Below are 19,356 nucleotides of genomic sequence, written 5' to 3'. Positions count from 1 at the left end.
AATAAAAGCATGACTTAAGACATTTTAAAAGGAATCAGTAACTTTATTGAATTATTTTTCAATAACACAGAATAACAAACCCTTTCATGTGTGCCATTTCTGCAGTAACTAGCTGAATTGCTTTAAAGCCCATGAAGACTGCTTTTCAATCATTTTCTCAAGATCACAAAAATCACTTCATTGTGATATTTAACACCCACTTTTCACAATCCAACCAGTTCCGATGGTCAAAATCAAGTCCCGTCCTGCATTTTTTCTTAATGAATCCTGTTTCACCCAGAAATTCTCCAGATTACAGGTGTAAAAAGAGTTTTACGTAATTTTTAAAAGTCCTAAAGACCTTTAAATAGGTTTTAAACAGGTTATGAATACTAGAGGATGAATAATACTGTAGATGCCATGTGTTTTGTCTGGCTTACAGTAGGGAGGGAGAGCAAGAGAGGGATCACTGTTGCAGCGCAGGAAGGATCTTCCCCTCACACAGACCGAATCCCACTCTATAGCCACTGCCCTCACAATAACCTGCACAGAGAGAGAGAGTTCATTTCCTTTAGCAAAGAGCAATAGGGATCACATTTCTATCAACTTATAGCTCTCCAACTCAACAACAGGTAAAAAGCGATGTGACAGAAACCCTCAAACATGCACACGCACACCAACTCTAAAAGCCCACCTGAGAGAGTGACCTCGTCTCCATCCTTCAAAAAGGTCCTTGTCTCTCCAATGCCGAGGTCAATAGTCTTGGATCCCCTCCATGAGAGCTCCAGCATAGAGCCAAAACTCTCTGGATCCTTTGTGCACACAAACACACTGTCAGTACTGTATAATACTGATCTGTGCAGAAATATGCTACTTAGTTTTTTGTTTGTTTTCAGAAAACAAACAAGCTTGACATATTATTATTATAAACAATTATAGTTAAAATGAATCATTAAAAGTTATATAAGTTGTTATATTATTTACTGAATTTAAAAGATTTGAAAATATAAATGTGTCTTACAGTTTATTTACTTAAATTAGTTGTATTATATAATTATTAATTATAGAAAAATGTATAATTAGTTAGTTAATTATTATATTATTCACTGAATTTAACAGATTGAAGAGATTTATTTTTAATAAATATAAATTACATTTAATGATTATAGTTAATTATTATATTATTTACTGAATATAACAGATTAAAATAAAGAAAATATAACTGTTGCCCCCAGTGTAGTTACTTAAATTAACAAGTTTTAAATTATTATTAATAATTATAGTAAAATGTAATAATTCAAATAAATTATTATACAATTTACTAATATAACAGATTTAAATAAAACTAAATATGAATGTGGCTTCCAGTGCAGTTATTGAAATTAATAAATGGTTTAAAATTATTAATAATAATTATAGTTACATTTAATAATTTAAGGTAATTGTTATACAATCGACTAATTTAACAGATTAAAATAAAAATATATAAATGTTAGTTTATAATATATAAATAAAAATAAAATAAATGTGGTTTCAAGTGTGTCTACTTGAATTAATTAATAAAAAAAAAAAATTTAAGGTCATAACATAACAAATTTGTCTCTTTAGGCCCATCATGAGACAGCAGACTTTTCTTTTTCGAGTGAACTATTTCTTTAATATACTCTATATCAATGACATGCTTGCACACACACGCGTACCGGTCCACTGATGGTGCCAGATGCCAGCAGGTCGCCCGCTCTGACGTTGCAGCCGTTGACTGTGTGGTGTGCCAGCTGCTGTTTCATGGACCAGTACATGTACTGTGAAGACACACAACACACAAGCAGCTGGTGTCTATTACAAATAGAGAAAATGTCTTTCTCTGAATGTGAAAGAATGGCGTAATCTCTTCTGTCTGCTGCGACGGAATGGGTTTTTCCCAGAACTGATAAAACAAGGAGCCCAACACGGAGCAGGCGCTGAGAGATAGAGGCGGGGTTCACTAAGAATGAATTGCTTTGTTTATTTGCACTGCACAGCCTGTGTTGTTTTAATGCCTGATTCACTAATGGAGTTATGCAAATCAGGCAATGGTGCAAAGTTGCAAATCTTGCACAGGGCAATTTATGGCGAGGCAAATAGATGCAAAACCACACATATACAGATGTATTTATGGAAAGACAAAGACTCCAAAAATAATCTCTAATGGGTTCAAAGTGTGATCAAATAAAAATGCTAAAATATTTTCTGACCCACGTTTTCAGTACTTTGCCGCTTCTTGTCCCAGCATGACAACATGCTTAAAATATGTTGGCCAACCAGTCTGAATATTTGTGTAGTATATTGTTATTGCCTTATGCAATTCCTCTACGCATTTTTTTTCCATCTGGCTTGTGGTGGAGTTTTTCCAGGGAAATTCATGTATAATCATATGGATACAGTAAGAGTAACTTGTCACTTGTCAGTAAGGATGCAGTAGGGTCCGATACTGCACTCGTGTCGTACTCATTAAAATGATCCAATACCAACAACTGATATAACACAGCGTGTAGAGTACGGTGCTTGTGACAAAGAAACACCGACAACAGAGCAAACAGAGAGGAGAATTGATATATCAGAGAAGGATGTCTATGAACTAAATGTATCGAATAAATAGAAGGCAAACAAATGAAATATTTACGCCTATATAGCTGCTGTGCACGAGCTGATAAGCGAAACACGTGGAGTGGATTAAGCACACAGCGACATAGACCCACAAGTTTGTCGAGCGCATCCCTTACAGACATCGCTGGAAAGTTGTTTATTTGATCACATATTTTACTAACGTTAACTGACGGTAAAGAGAGAGAGAGAGAGAGAGTGCGCGCACTTCTGTTGCATGCTCTTGATTGCTGATCGCTCACTTAACACACGTGTCATTTGGATTAAAACTAAATCGTATTTGTGAGTAAAAACGTGAACTGTTACGTGATTTATGTATAACGAGTGATTCCCTATATTATTACAGGACAAGAAGTTTAGTGCGCGCACACATCCGAAGCACGCACCCAGAAAGCCGTGTCTCAGAAAGTACTTGAATACTGAATTGAATTCTCTTTCACATCTACTTGCGTTTGAACTGACGAATTCACACAAAATTATGTAAAAACGCCAGTCTTGGCGAGTTTCCTAGCTAGTAGCCTTAGCATTGAACCCTGCTGAAGCAGCTCTTAATACGTGCTGTGCTATTAAATGAAAGATAAAATATAATAGAGCAATAGAATGAACAGTGAAAGTAACAGAAGCATGTACAATACATTTTAACAGGCATATTTAAGCATGAAAATAACTTTGTTGAAAAACCAATGAAAATGATTCATATTATTTAGCTTTCTCTACCTAATATAATTCAAAGTTACAAATGCAATAAATATACAGGTATCGATATTGGTAAGTACTAAATTAAAAGTATCGGTATCGGCCTAGTTCAGGAAAAAGTGGTATTGGTGCATCCCTACTTGTCAGTATGAGTTTGTTACTCTTGAAACAGCAACGTATAAACGCAAAACTAATGCAAAATATCTCTTACCTTAAAATTAGACTTGCAAATGGTGGCGGCCTCTTGCATCTCCTCACCTGGCCAGATGAGAAATACATGAGGAAGAAAACGAGACTGAGCACTTAAAGGTAAAAAGTGTCATGTGCAAAAGAAGCACAATGACAGAGATGTTACAGATGCTGACACACACCTTTCACAGTGACAAAGAGGTTGATATTGAACATGTAGGGGTCATCGTGACACAAGTATGGAAGAGGCACAGGGTCCTAAAATTATATACAAATATATATAAAAAAAAAACATTAGAAAAATCCCACCAAACATTAAGTGCACGTCTTGGCCAGTATATGGAGACTCATCCGAATTCAATGTTTGCATCAAGAGGTCAAGGTTTTGTCTGGTTTGCTTGGTCCAGAGAGCCCTGCTTGTAGATGCTGAAACTACATCATTATGCAGGAAAAAGAGAATGTCTTTGCAAAAAATATTTGCTGTTAAAAAGTCCATGTTGAACTCCTAAAGAGAACGGCATTAGAAAACAAGCATCAGAACAGATTTTTGGGTGGCGACCCACCGATTGAGAATCACTGATCTAACAAAGGAATGCATAAAAGAGAATAAAGATGTGTTTTTGCCTCATTCACTTATAGTGGTTTGGTTTTTTACAGAAAGAAGAAAGTAGTTAACTCAAAGAATGGCTTTTAGCACGTCTCATTTCCCGCTTATATGCAAAGTCTGTACTCTGACGTCTGATGATGACGTGTCCGTTCCTCAGAGCTGTAACAGGACTGTAAAGTTGAATAAATTCAAACTATGAATATCATTTTTAAAGATAATGGGTTGCAATGGCCCTTCCAGAGGTGCTAATAGTGTACTTTGTCCAAAGCCTATGTAGGCAGCATTTCAAAGGCAACACAAGCATGAGCGCAAAGGGCTGCTACCAATAAGTATAATTATGCTGCCTTTTAAAGACACCCATCCATTTTGCATGAAGAAGGGCAGTTTGCGTGACACAGAGCTGTTGCCTATGTAGAGAGATCCAAATCAGGCACTTATAAGGCTTTTTGAAAAGGTTTTCATTTTTGAAAGAAGTCTCTCATGCTCACCAAGACTGTATTTATTTATCAAAAACAGTAAATCTCAAAAATCTACAGTAAAAAAAAAAGAAATATTGTGAAATATTAGTACAATTTAAAATAACTGTTTTCTATTCAAATATATTTTAAAATGTTAACTCAAATCTGAATTTTCAACATCATAACTCTAGTCTTTAGGGGCAGATGATCAAGAAATCATTATAATATGATTTGCTGCTCAAGAAACAATTATTTTTGTTATCAAAGTTGAAAACAGTTGTGCTGCTTAATATATTTTGTGGAAACTGCGATACTTTCTTTTCAGGATTCTTCGCTGAATAGAAGGTTCAAAAGAATAGCATTTATATGAAAATGATGTTGATGGTATACATCTTATACATCTGTACTCAAATCTAGGCCAAAACCTCAAACAACAAGCCAATGTATTGTGCATGCACGTCAGAGTTGTTGTTGTTTTTTTACTCATTTTAACAAATAACTGTCTGAATTTAGTGTCAAATCATTATCAGAATATTTATACAATTAACCCAATTTACCTGGACAGGATTGGGTTCAACAAAGGGCATCAGTGCTTCCATGGGAACAACCCAGGGAGAGATGGTGGTCCCAAAATTCTTGCCCAGGAATGGACCTAATGGAACGTATTCCCAAGCCTGGATATCACGAGCTGCAACAACAGAGAGAAGAAAGACACTACAGCAAGAAATCTATACAAATCATGCACTGGCATAGTGGAAGTGAGGTTTGCAGGGAAAAACACCACTCAAACTTTCTTCAAACACTGCAAAAATATAATTTGGTCCCTTTATCCTTTATTTTTTGTTAGAAAACATCTTAAATGTATGTGTCCTGAACAACTAGATGCATTTACATTTGAAACTTGTATGCCATTTGTACAGTGAAATGATCATGCACACAGGCTTCTCACTGCTTTCTCTTTAAACTTTATTTCTTCTGCTTCTTGCCTAAATACGGGTATGGATGGTTCATTACTTGAGGCATTTCCTCTTCCTCGACTAAATTCAATTAGTTTCTTCAAATAAAATGTACAATTATTCACTGTACATATCCCTACTGAGGCACAAACAAGCTGTGTTCCAAAACCTAGTGAACTGCCTTGCCGTCTACAGCCTACATAGGCATATGTGTGCATATATGATGATCGCTTAAAATGCAGCCCATGTAGTTCACCAAGTTTTTGCAGCAGAGCATAAGAGCCTTATCTTAGTGATAAACTCTCCAAAACTACATTTGATTTGTTTAAGGAATAATTTGCTGCAGCATAATTTCTCGCATTTCACCATAATGCATTATAGCGCAATATAATTTAATTATACAACCCAAAATTTCTTGGCAAAGTAAGTCTTATAAAGCGTTTGTCCAGACAAATAAATTTGATCGCATTGAGCAATATTATTGAATTTATAACCCGCAAGCTTTCATAAAGTCTGCCGCCTCATGACACTGATATTCTTTACCGTGTCAGTTCTTTATTTATTCATTGCGTTTCAAGTCCATTCATATATCTGAAATTAATACAGCCCAGAAATCCCATCCAGATTGATGCATCAGAGTATTTTTCATGGCCTTACGCAGAACAGATGCCAAAGAGACACTAATACGCACCATCAAGACGTCAATTGCATCTGCATGTACACAGACAGGTTCTAGTATCTGTTCCAAACAGGACAAACTATTCTGAGCTGTACTCATATAAAATACAGATATCTACCCTCTGCATAATTCTGACAGAATCTCACTAGAAGACAGGTAGCATGTCTAAGGAATGAGACCTGCTCGCTGCTGGTGAAGAAGTAACTTTGTAGATGAAAGAGAGGTTTTCACAACTTATTGATGCATTTTGGTATAATTTTTTTTATTTTGTATTACATGTATTTCTCTCCACTACAGTCTACATGATACATGAAATCCACCAGAGGGCACTCCTCCCGACTCCTTTGCGTTCCCATCATGAACTTTATTTCCCATTAACCATTGACTGTACTCATTATGCGAATATCTTCAGCTGAGTGTCATTACCTTGTTAATGCTTGCCTATAAGCCCTGTGTGTTGACTCTCACTTTGTGAAGTCTTGTTGGTCTGATTGCATTTCTGAGCACTGGTACTTTGGATTCCTGTTCTTTGGGTTTGAGCTTCTGCCCTGTTTGCCTGTTTCTTGGACTCTGCATATGGAGCGAATCATGTGCCAAAACCTCACACACACACAAAACGTGTTTTACTCACACCCAATGATTCACAAACAAACTCAATGTGGTTTGTAAATTCAAAACATCACTCACAAACTAATGCATATTGTTCTGCAAATAAGAAACGTACCTATAAAACAAATACAGTATGTTTTACATATACATAGAAACGTATTTCTTCAATGACAAAAATATCATCCAAGTACAAACTAAAATCTTTCAAGTACAAAACAAAATTCTACAAGTACGAAACAAAAACCTTCATGTACAAAACAAAAACCTTCAAGTACAAAGCAAAAACCTTCAAGTACAAAGCAAAATTCTACAAGTACAAAACAAAAACCTTCAAGTACAAAGCAAAAACCTTCAAGTACAAAGCAAAATTCTACAAGTACAAAACAAAATTCTACAAGTACAAAACAAAAACCTTCAAGTACAAAACAAAAACCTTCAAGTACAAAGCAAAAACCTTCAAGTACAAAGCAAAATTCTACAAGTACAAAACAAAATTCTACAAGTACGAAAAACTGTCACGTGACTTTTGACACTATTTTTCCGCGTCCAGGCAGATTTTCTCACAAATGCAGTTGAGCAACTTCCTCTTCTAGAACAGTAGATGGCGCTAAGATAGGGGATCAATTTCGCGCTAGTCTCTCGGGAGAAACACTGATGTGAAACGCGTGCTTGCCTTTGCCCATGGGAAAATGAGCGGTGAACAGGTGTGTTTCTGTCTTACTTTATCTATAATTTACCTTATTGAGGTTTTGGTAAATGTTTATTATATAGACAGAAATCCACATTAGCACTTAGTAGCACTCCACTCTAGGATAAGGGAATCTATAAACTGAAAGCTCTGCCATCATATTGCTTTTTACATTTTTGTAAAAACGTTTCATTTACTGAATGAGTCTGAATGAGATTTCTTTCGTTCTCCATAAATTAATGAGAACATTTCATTTAATTGAAAGGGTCCCACTTATTCATTAATTTAGTTGGAATTCAGTCAGCGTAACTGTTAATGTAATAAAATAATGAATGAACAAAACAAACAATATACAATTGTTTCTTAACTTCCCTGTGACGTATTGCCCAAATTATTATTTTGGACAGACAAATGAAACCCTCCTTTCAATTAAATTAAATGTTCTCATTAATTTATGGAGAACGAAAGAAATAGATTCGTTCAGTGTACATATTTAGTAATTTCACACACGTCTTATGTAGATTTTTTGTAAAAAAAAATTTTTAAAGCAACATATGATAGAGCTTTCAGCTTAGATTCCCCTATCCTAGAGAGAGTGAAGTGCTACTAGCGGTAATATGGATTTTTGTCTAGATGTAATAAACATTTTGCAAAAGAAAACCTCAATAAGGTTAATTAGATAAAGTGAGACAGAAACACACCTGTTCACCGCTCATTTTCCTCAGCTGTAGGCAGTGTTCTATTTCGTTACAGAATACATGCCCAAAAATGTAATTTGTAACATATTCCGTTACATTACTCAATCTGAGGGATTACGTCTGCATTGAATTGCCTTTTATAAATGTAAGAATGCGGCAATCTTATCCTGCTTACTAAACAGGCCTATTCTGGTGGGTGCAGTGCGGTGGTGACGCGTGTACCATGTAGGGTGGCACTGCCAATAAAGCACCTTAAAGCTGTCACAAAGAACCGGCAAAAGATTTTGAATATGTAAAATATAGCAAGGAGATATTTTAATTGTTTAATAATAAACAAGTGTATTCTTTGTCAGTGTGTCGGCTGAAAACATGAAGTTGACGATGGTGACTCGCGATCTTCGCAGTGAACGCGCCAGGATTACATAAGTAGAGAGCAGTCTGTAGTCTTTTTTCTTTCGTTTTGAATTGTTCGTTTAAAAGTAGACATGTCTGTGACTGTGAGAGAGGCTACCTTATAGTTTGTAGATTGAGTAATGGAATACGTTACAAATTACATTTTTGGGCATGTATTCTATAACGAAATAGAACACTGCCTACAGCTGAGGAAAATGAGCGGTGAACAAGTGTGTTTCTGTCTTACTTTATCTAATTAACCTTATTGAGGTTTTCTTTTGCAAAATGTTTATTACATCTAGACAAAAATCCATATTACCGCTAGTAGCACTTCACTCTCTCTAGGATAGGGGAATCTAAGCTGAAAGCTCTATCATATGTTGCTTTAAAAAAAAAAATAATAATACATAAGACGCGTGTGAAATTACTAAATATGTAAACTGAACGAATCTATTTCTTTCGTTCTCCGTAAATTAATGAGAACATTTAATTTAATTGAAAGGAGGGTTTCATTTGTCTGTCCAAAATAATAATTTGGGCAATACGTCACAGGGAAGTTAAGAAACAATTGTATATTGTTTGTTTTGTTCATTCATTATTTTATTACATTAACAGTTACGCTGACTGAATTCCAACTAAATTAATGAATAAGTGGGACCCTTTCAATTAAATGAAATGTTCTCATTAATTTATGGAGAACGAAAGAAATAGACTCATTCAGTAAATGAAACGTTTTTACAAAAATGTAAAAAGCAATATGATGGCAGAGCTTTCAGTTTATAGATTCCCTTATCCTAGAGTGGAGTGCTACTAAGTGCTAATGTGGATTTCTGTCTATATAATAAACATTTACCAAAACCTCAATAAGGTAAATTATAGATAAAGTAAGACAGAAACACACCTGTTCACCGCTCATTTTCCCATGGGCAAAGGCAAGCACGCGTTTCACATCAGTGTTTCTCCCGAGAGACTAGCGCGAAATTGATCCCCTATCTTAGCGCCATCTACTGTTCTAGAAGAGGAAGTTGCTCAACTGCATTTGTGAGGAAATCTGCCTGGACGCGGAAAAATAGTGTCAAAAGTCACGTGACAGTTTTTCGTACTTGTAGAATTTTGTTTTGTACTTGTAGAATTTTGCTTTGTACTTGAAGGTTTTTGTTTTGTACTTGTAGAATTTTGTTTTGTACTTGTAGAATTTTGCTTTGTACTTGAAGGTTTTTGCTTTGTACTTGAAGGTTTTTGTTTTGTACTTGAAGGTTTTTGCTTTGTACTTGAAGGTTTTTGTTTTGTACTTGAAGGTTTTTGCTTTGTACTTGAAGGTTTTTGTTTTGTACTTGTAGAATTTTGTTTTGTACATGAAGGTTTTTGTTTCGTACTTGTAGAATTTTGTTTTGTACTTGAAAGATTTTAGTTTGTACTTGGATGATATTTTTGTCATTGAAGAAATACGTTTCTATGTATATGTAAAACATACTGTATTTGTTTTATAGGTACGTTTCTTATTTGCAGAACAATATGCATTAATTTGTGAGTGATGTTTTGTATTTACAAACCACATTGAGTTTGTTTGTGAATCATTGGGTGTGAGTAAAACACGTTTTGTGTGTGTGTGAGGTTTTGGCACATAATTCGCTCCATATCTGCATGTTGGTACAAATTCCCCATTACAAAGTCAAAAGACTTGTGTTTTACTCACTCTGCTACAAAACACAGTATATTCTGTGAATGGAAACTTAACAGCTAAGCAGCTGCTGTGTAAATGGATGTATGCGTGCTTCACCAAGCATCACCCAGTGCCTTCTCGGCCTAAAAGTGTTTCTCATTTTCTAAATCTGCTCAACGGCTCATAAAAATGCAATGTGTTTAGTGTTCTCAAGAAGGAACCATTGTAGGTTTGGGAAGAGATAGGGGTTGTCAGATAGTCAAGTAGTACCAATATGGTTTTATGACATAGGAACTTCTCTACAAGAGTCCTTCATACAAGTACAGTGCATGATAATATTGTTGTATGGAATTTTATCCTGTTTTTCAATCCCTCTCAAATCTCCGTTGCTATTTTTCCAAACAAAGCTGTCGTATGGCATCAGAAGATTTGGAATATAGGTGCATTAATGCTATCTTGTAATACCGAAATTACGAGATTTAAAGGTGAAGACTCATTTAGGTGCTGATACTTTTGCCATAGAAACGCATAATTCCCAGTCTGAGGAGGTGAACAGCTCAGAATAGAGCATCACGTGTTGTCATCTCGAGACTGCGGTAATTACATACTGTAATCTCATACTGAGTCTACCTTTATGATATTTTTAGGGTTCTTTTTTGTCCTTAAATCATCACCCAGTTCTGTTTACAGCTCAGACATTCTGCCTTACATTTCACTTTGATATTATTATATAATTTCAATCTGGTAGTAAATTATTATTGGGAAAACTAAGTAAATGATGGCAAAACTTATATTTTTGGGGGGAAAACCTTTCCTTTAAAATGGCCCTACTAAGTCTCCAACATGCATCCAAGGTCAAAAAACACTTTGGTTTCACTTTATTTTGATGTTCCCTTTAACACATTCTGTTGACTATAAGTAACATTGCACCTACATGTCTACTAACTCTCATTAGAGTGTTAGTAGAGTATTAGAAGAATGGTAGGGTTAGAATAAGTTGACATGCAGTTGCAAAGTGTCAGTAGAATGCCTGTTGGAGGACCATCACAAAAAAGACTTAGCAGATATTACGTTCAAAAGGGACCATCAGAATGATGTTACCATACCATTTTCTCATAATATACATTGCAGCATCACCTCTTGTCTCAGTCTGAAACGGTTTTGATCAAGAATCCAGTCTCTCTAAACCCCTCATTTCCACAAGCCTACTCTACTCTGATGGTCAGACAGCCCTATCTGTTGTGATTGGTCTACCGCTTACAGCGCTTGTCGGAAATGAAACGGCCATTACCATATCTGAATTTCAGCTGATGCACAGCGATAAAATGAGTAACGATGGCGTCTGTTTTACCATATCAATTCGAGTGTGAGTAATTATCCTTTGGAAGTGCATGCAAAGTGCATTTCCTCTTGCAGAACAGAAAACAGCGTCTTCTTGACATGTTGACAACACGAACCAAACTCTTCCAAGCCTCAGCTACAACTAGTGCTTGAGGGCGGGTCAAAGTAGACGTTATTCGAGGGCATCCAATGAAAACCATAAGTTGGCATTAAAGAGATTGTTCACCCAAAAAGGAAAATTCTGTGATCAATTACTGAACTCCTTTCAGGTAGTTCAGAATCAGTTCATTTTTTTTTGGGAGAATCTAACTCCATTTATTGTGCACTTTGATCTTTGAAACTTTGCAGACCTTTTACATTCACAAACAGCTGTATTCCAAAAATGGAGCACTTTAAGCTTATATAAAATCATATAGGATGAGAATATGTATTGCAGAAGACAACATATTGCTGGTTCTCACCACTCCAGTCGTTCATAAGCACCATGCCGAAGATGTGCTCGTGAGCCTTCTCCACTGGGATGGGTTCTCCCAGATTGTTCCCTTTTCCCACAAAGAACGCCTGAACAACAAAAACATCCTTCATTCATCTTTCTTAAAACTTGCATAAGATATTGCACCACATGCACAAAAATATCGCAAAGCCACGGTAGACTATATTTAAGAGGGGGAAAAGTGACAGGAAGTGCACCAAACCTGGTGCAATGTGTATAAAAGCACAATTTTCAAATGTTTCATTGTTGCATAGAAAATCAGTTAGAGCCATTTTTAGAGCAAATACAATATAGTGCGTATCGACCATCAGCTGCAAAACATTGAGACCTGCAAGGAGAAATCAATAAATTGAGTGCCATTTATGGAACATTTCCACTGAAAGTACATTCATTGTAAAGACATTTCTCCTGAGATTATGTGCCTTGTTTATATGAACAATGGGGAAGGTATGAGATCTATATAAGTATTTTCTGCACAGGACTGAATCAGCAAGAACTTATATTCAACTAGAACTTATTCAACTTATAGAACATGCTCAACTAATAAACTAATGATCTATATTGCATAAAACATTTACTCACCATCTCTAACTCTATATCCAGCTGTTTGCTAGGTCCAAAGATGGGCGGCTGAGCTGAATGAGAAAGACAGAGAAATATAGTTATGAAACAAACAGATTTACAGCTGTTTTAATGGATAAATCAGCAGAGTTCATTATAGACTGAATTTACCTCAAATTTATAGTTCTCACTTAAACATGTCAGATCAGTTCTCAAGTGAGGCTGTAATAATGAACGGCACGGGTTTGCTGACCAATGAAAGCAGTCATTTAACGTAAGTGAAAATATAAAAACAGCCCAATCATCCACATGGAAGTTCTTCATAAAACATGATGCCATTAATCATTGCTATGATGTCTATGAAGCAAATAAAAAAAAAAATCACATATTGTGTTTTGTTAATGCTGACTGTGCTGTATGTTAATACACATCACATTATTCAAACAGAGAATATTTCAATTTGCACTTAACTGCGAAAATAAACAAAAAATATTTTGCAAGGAAAACTGCTTTTGTGCTAATGTTTTGAGAACATTATTAATGACCAGATAGTTTTGAACAAACATTCTATTAAACATTATTCTATTAAACTTTGAGAGAATCTTGCCAGAACGTTAGCCAAAGTTCTGAGAATGTTCCCAGTTAGCTGGCTAAATTAGGAACATTTTTAATGCCATTTTAATGTGCAATCAAACAGAAACCATGTATTCAATTTTAAGCTACTTTACAGTTGAATAACTTCTGTTAGCAAGCCCACGGTTTGTCCAATGTCTTTTGCTTACCTGCATCTGGTCTCATCTGTCCTTGAGGTCTTCTGATGGGTGTTCCAGAGACCACCACAGAGGAAGCTCTCCCATGATACCCCACTGGCAGTCTCAGCCTACAGGACAGGATAATATGTCATTCCCTTTAACACGACACATCATAATCTTTCTTTTGTTCCAATAAAAAACTGTGTGACTTTCTTCGCTCTCCAGAACACAAAAGAAAATATTATGAAGAATTTTGACTTTCAGTGTATGAACAAAAAAAAACAGAAAATTGAGACATTTTTCAAAAAATCTTCGTTTTGGATGTACTATATAACCATCCTTTATCTTAATCATGTAACTATCTAATCTCAACATGTGACCAGCAACACCTCTCTCATCTATAGGTCGTGAAAGTAAAGTAAAATAATCTGTTTAATGGAAAAGAGCTAAGAGTTATCTAGGAAAACTGCCCAGTGTTGTGTAGTTTTCAACGTTTTATTATTTGATGCATTTATGGTTTCATAAATATTGCAAGTTTTATAAATATCAGCTGTTAACTGAAAATCATCCTTTCTGCTCTTAAATCTCATTCTTCACATTTGAGCTAATCAGAACCAGTTGTGTTTTATTTTTATTACACACACATTTCATATAAATAAACATTCTTATATAAAAGTCCACTTTACATTTAAGAGCAAAGGCACATCAGTTACCTAAACATTATGTATTTAGGCTTCCAGATAAAAATCTTATAAAAAATAAAATCGTAAGCATTTAAAAAAAGCATTCTCTACATATTCAATGTCATGTCATTTTTTTCTTACAAATAACAATGGTCAGATATACTTTCAATGCAGGTGAATTCAAATCATTCCTGTTTTTGGTTTTTAAAATAATGAATATACCTTTCCAGTTAGGATAATACTTGAATTTAATAAAGTTTTTTATGTATGATGATCACCCAAAATTATTGTATTGTATGGTTTCAGTTGTAATTTAATGTCAAGTGTAAACAACCATTTCACTGTATTAGACCCACAGGAAACAACAAAAGCACAAAACCAACATAAATGCATAATATCTTTCTCCTCTTCTGAAAAATGACACATTTGAGTTTAGTCATGGTTTGTTGTATGGAAAAGAGCAAAATAATAATAATAATAATAATAATAATAATATATATATATATATATATATTAAAAATCGATCTGTTCCACAGAAAACAATTACCAGCAAACGGGTTTGGAGTGTCTTGAGGGTGCGTAAATATTGACAGAATTTACACTTCTGGGTGACCTTGTACATTTCATCCTACTCCAAAAATCACCCAGAAAACAAAACCCCAGCTTGAAGCGCGTTTGGAAAGTCCCAGTGACAGATTGACTGAGCCGAGGGCAACTTCAGGTAGGTGACTAAAATTGAATTTAAAAAAAAAAAAGTCCCTTTCTATTTCCACACGAGTCCTTGTTCTGTCTCCAGGCGAAAAACCCCCTCTCTGGGCCTTGTAAGTGAAAATGTGACAAGAAATACAGTTCTGTTTTGGAGGGAAGAGTTATTGCTAAAAAGACGTTTTTCACAGCGAGCTGGAAAATACGCAGGTGCATTATTTAGCCTGACAGGCGTATGATGGGAGAAAATAAAGAGACTGTTTATGGGTATAACTTAGAGGAACTTTGCTGGGTCTTTAAAACTCGAATGCGTATGGTTGCTAACTCAAAAGATGAGTGAAATATATAAAGTCAGCAGGAGCTGCTGATGATGTGATTGTGTTTCCGGAGATACGATTGCTTCGGATGTTAGTATTTAAGAGGGTGAGGAATATTAATGGCCTGTCACGTACCAGTTAGGCATCAATGCGTTTTCTTTTCCACGGAACATTATTCCAACGTTGGTGGCATGATCTTTCGATGAGTAAAAGTCTGTGTAGTCACCTGTTGGAGAGAAGGGAGAATAAAAGATGACGGAAAATGACTAAGGGGATTAATGAGGAATAAACACATGCAGTGACAGGAGTGAAAAATCATCATTTGTCCCCCCATATATCTGTTAGAATTCAGTTCTGTTTTCGGTGCACTACACTGAAAAATGTTATTTAGTTATTATTAATAACTAATCCATTTTTTCAAAGATGTATGATGCTTTGTGTGAGAAAATGAATTTTATACTTATGTCTGAAATTTGCATTTATTTTAGTTCGCTTATAATCGCCACCTCGCGGTCTTAAATCTCATTCACAATTTTAGATTTGTAATTGGTCACGTGGCAATTGATAACTAATGACATGTGGTATAAATTATGCAAATTCTGATGCAAGTGATTTGAGAGCTCCGGTGAAGGGGAAGAAAGTTTCATCAAAGAAAGAAAATAATTCAGGGCCGTAATGACAGGACAAAATGTACAAAAAGTAATTTATTTACACTGAATTAAATATAAAATAAAATAAATAAAAGTAAATAAAAGTAACTTTGAATGTTTGAATAAACCATCCCTGCAACTCCTTTATCAAGCCATTATGAAACCACCTTTCACAAAAGGTTCCAAATTTCCCATATCCAGAAACTTCTGATCTCTCTTCAAGAAACGCTAGATCTTTGACTTGTATGGGACTCAATTTGGCTATGTATCTGCAGCTATCTGTCCTTATTTATTAATGAAATGTGCTCTCAAAACAATTATATGTGTAAATAGTGCTAGAAAGAAAAGACCAATCAAGAATTCAGTATTCAAATAATATGACGACCTCATTATTGATTACATTTTGAATCTGAATAACATTCTATCAATGTAAAGGCCTGTTCACACCAAGAATGGTAACTATAAAGACTATAATAACTATATTAGCGTCCACACCAGCAGACGATATTGTTCTGTTTATTATAAGTGTGCGCTGCTGTTCTGTCGTCTGAATGATTCATTCTGATCTTGAATCTTACATTTCTTACAGGAGTATTAAGAATAAAGTTTACAAAAAACTAAAATAAATAACAGTAATAACAAAATAAATATGTTATATATAAAAGTTAAAGCTGAGGTAACTACATAAGTTAATACTTAAGGTTAGAGTATTAGAACAAACCCTATCCATAATGTTTGAGGAAAATTAATTATTATTATTAATGATTATTAAACACACATAGAAAACACCAAACACATAGTAAATACCAAAATAATACAGAAATAACACACAAAAAACAAGGCTGTAATCTATGGCATGAGAAAGGGTGTTAAGGTTTCAGAATGGCTCTGAAAGCTATAGTTAGTGAACAGTGCACTCTAGTGGTCATTATGGAACATAACCATAAATTACACTAGTTTTTATGCCGCATCCGAAACGATCCAATTCATAAAGTAGTCAAACTGTTTAAAACTGTTTTAACTTTAGAGTCAGCATGAAAGTGTTGATTATGTATTATTCATGAGTGTATGTTCTTCCAAAGTAAAAAAAAAAAAAAAATGTCTTCAATAACTTGCTCTGCCTCTAAAACAACTTTAGTTTTTGGCTGACATGCCAAATCCCTTTTGTTTCAATTCTTCACCACCATGCTTAATTATGTTATGTCATGATGATCCATCAATTACTTATGGATAAAATTAAGTCCCGCCCATTATTTTTTTCTAGATGATTATTTTGTTTTATTCTGAAATACAAATGATAATTGAAGTTAAACAGTTGCAAAAGGGATTTCATGTGGACTTTAAATATAAATTGAGGAGCAGAGTTGATATAAAACACGAGTAATAGATTAAATATGGAAATATGATATGGAAATATGAAGTCTGAGTATAAGACAGGCCATCACACTCACCTATCTCAGCTGGGATATGCATCACTGCTGAACTCAGATGAACAAACGCCCTGGAGATCACAAAATCACAACAGAACACACACACACACACACACACACACACACACACACACACACACACACACACACACACACACACACACACACACACACACACACACACACACACACACACACACACACACACACACACAAACACACACACACACACACACACACACACACACACACACACACACACACACACACACACACACACACACACACACACACACACACACACACACACACACACACACACACACACACACACACACACACCATAATGAATGCCATAATGAAATTTATTTTCTTCAGCTTCCCTTCTAAAGGTCATCTCAAATAAAGACATGTTAAATAAACAAAATAAAAATAAATAATATAAAATGAATAAAATGCTACTATTTAAAATGTTTGATGTTGCTGCATAATGTGTACTGTTTTTTTTTTATAGGCAGTATACAGTGCATACTTACTTAGTAACAATATGCAATAAAAAGTACACTAACGAATGGACTCCATCATGTGGGAGGGACATTTACCTGCTTCTTAAACTGACGTCATCACGCAGCGTGGACTCATTTGCAGCCAGAAGCATCTGGAGGCACTTTCTCGCTTCTCTCCAAGCGTCATAACCCAGAGCCATAAATGCATTGAGTGTGGGCTTTGATAGGGGGGGATAAACAAGTGTAAGCATGCAGAATAACACATAATATTTAATACAAAGCTAAACTGATGAAGCTCACCTGTTCAAAAACATGCTGGTGGGGCCCAAGAGCTGGTCCATTGAAAAGATGCTTGATAACACTAAGGTCCAAAATTTGGTCTCCAATGGCTACGCCGATTCTGCGCCTGGGCTGTTATAACCAAATATGTTATACAAGTTTGAAAGGATTTTGTGATTAGAACATTTCTGCATGAATTTCAGAGTGTCTTTAGTTTTATTTTGCTTGTATGACAGCAGCACAAAAACCAATCATCATGTTCTTCTGCATGTTCCAAAGAGCATCGTGTGCTTCTGTGGAAGGAATAACCATTTTGTACAAAGGAATTTACATGGACACAAATGTTATTATCATTTTGCACTGTCTACTTTAATAATCGAAATGCTATATATGCTTAGGCAATATTTGAAATGCTGAAAATCATGCCAAATAAAGCTTTGTTGACAGAGAGGGTTTACTTTAGATTCTGAATCCTGATTTTCAATATGTTCCTTGACCCTTGAAACCAACTGTGTCCACACACAGAATTGCAGTGCAAGTAACAATATTCTAAGTAACATCATTTAGTTTTATAATCTTAAACACACTCTCATTGCATAACATTAAACAAGACTTTAGTAATTCGGTTCGACCAAACATACTGACATTTTTAGGATTGAATAAACTGTGTACTTACATTATCTGGCGTGGAAAAAACTCCGTAAGGCAAATTGTGATAAGAAAAGTCACTTTTCTCCTCAACTTTTACGAAAGACATTTTGAAGTTACAATGGTACTCTGAAATACTTCTCAGAGTAAACAAAAGCGCAAGTAACTTCTTCCAGATGCCCAGTTGAGACATATGAAAGTTACCGCCTCACGTGTCGAAGCGGCGAGCCAATCAGAGACGCCCCCTTCTATCCTCCCAACCTCAAGACCTCTTCGTCAACTTCGACGTGACTCAGCAGAAAAATACCAACCACAGAACGGTACCCTAACGTTAGTGTATGGTTCTCATTATTTTTTAGACAATTACTAATGTTGTATGAACGTTCATTTTAACAAGCATAAGCGGTTTTTACGTGGCGACCTAATGTTCCAAGAAAGTAGCAGAGTTTTTTTTTTTTTTTTTTTTTTGATAGACTGAATTGGCTTTATCCAACACTGAATGTATATTGTTATTTATTTATTTATTTAAATTCCTAAAATTCTAAATATGTTGCTTTTTAGGTTTACAATTACAAGCCTGGTAATAATTTAAGCAAATCATACAGGCTAATATGTAAATAATAATTTACAGCACCTGCAAAGCAAATTTTGATTTACAATTTGTCATATTTCATAATTCTCTGCAATTAATTAAGCTCCAGTCAATTATTCCCAAATTCCTAATGTTCTAGGA

The 19,356-nt window shown here is 35.1% G+C and overlaps 1 protein-coding gene across 1 annotated transcript; it reads right to left on the bottom strand.

Annotated features, from left to right (window-relative positions):
• Positions 1-181: 181 nt before the first annotated feature.
• On the bottom strand, positions 182-18,842 carry fah (fumarylacetoacetate hydrolase (fumarylacetoacetase)). Its single transcript, XM_056239574.1, has 14 exons — positions 18,652-18,842; positions 17,997-18,107; positions 17,793-17,914; positions 17,212-17,261; positions 15,246-15,336; positions 13,436-13,533; positions 12,675-12,727; positions 12,061-12,160; positions 5,130-5,260; positions 3,690-3,765; positions 3,530-3,576; positions 1,680-1,781; positions 674-791; positions 182-522 (listed from the first exon to the last, which is right to left on the bottom strand). Exons 1-14 carry the CDS (start codon positions 18,814-18,816, stop codon positions 446-448), a joined length of 1,341 nt encoding a protein of 446 aa, XP_056095549.1. The 5' UTR covers positions 18,817-18,842; the 3' UTR covers positions 182-445.
• Between the last annotated feature and the right edge of the window lie 514 nt (positions 18,843-19,356).

This window comes from Rhinichthys klamathensis, unplaced genomic scaffold (assembly GCF_029890125.1).
Source record: "Rhinichthys klamathensis goyatoka isolate OS25496 unplaced genomic scaffold, OSU_Roscu_1.1 h1tg000567l_1, whole genome shotgun sequence".
In the NCBI taxonomy this organism is placed as follows: domain Eukaryota; kingdom Metazoa; phylum Chordata; class Actinopteri; order Cypriniformes; family Leuciscidae; genus Rhinichthys; species Rhinichthys klamathensis.
The sequence above is the reverse complement of the archived record's forward strand: the minus strand, read 5'-3'. Positions and strand labels throughout refer to the sequence as shown.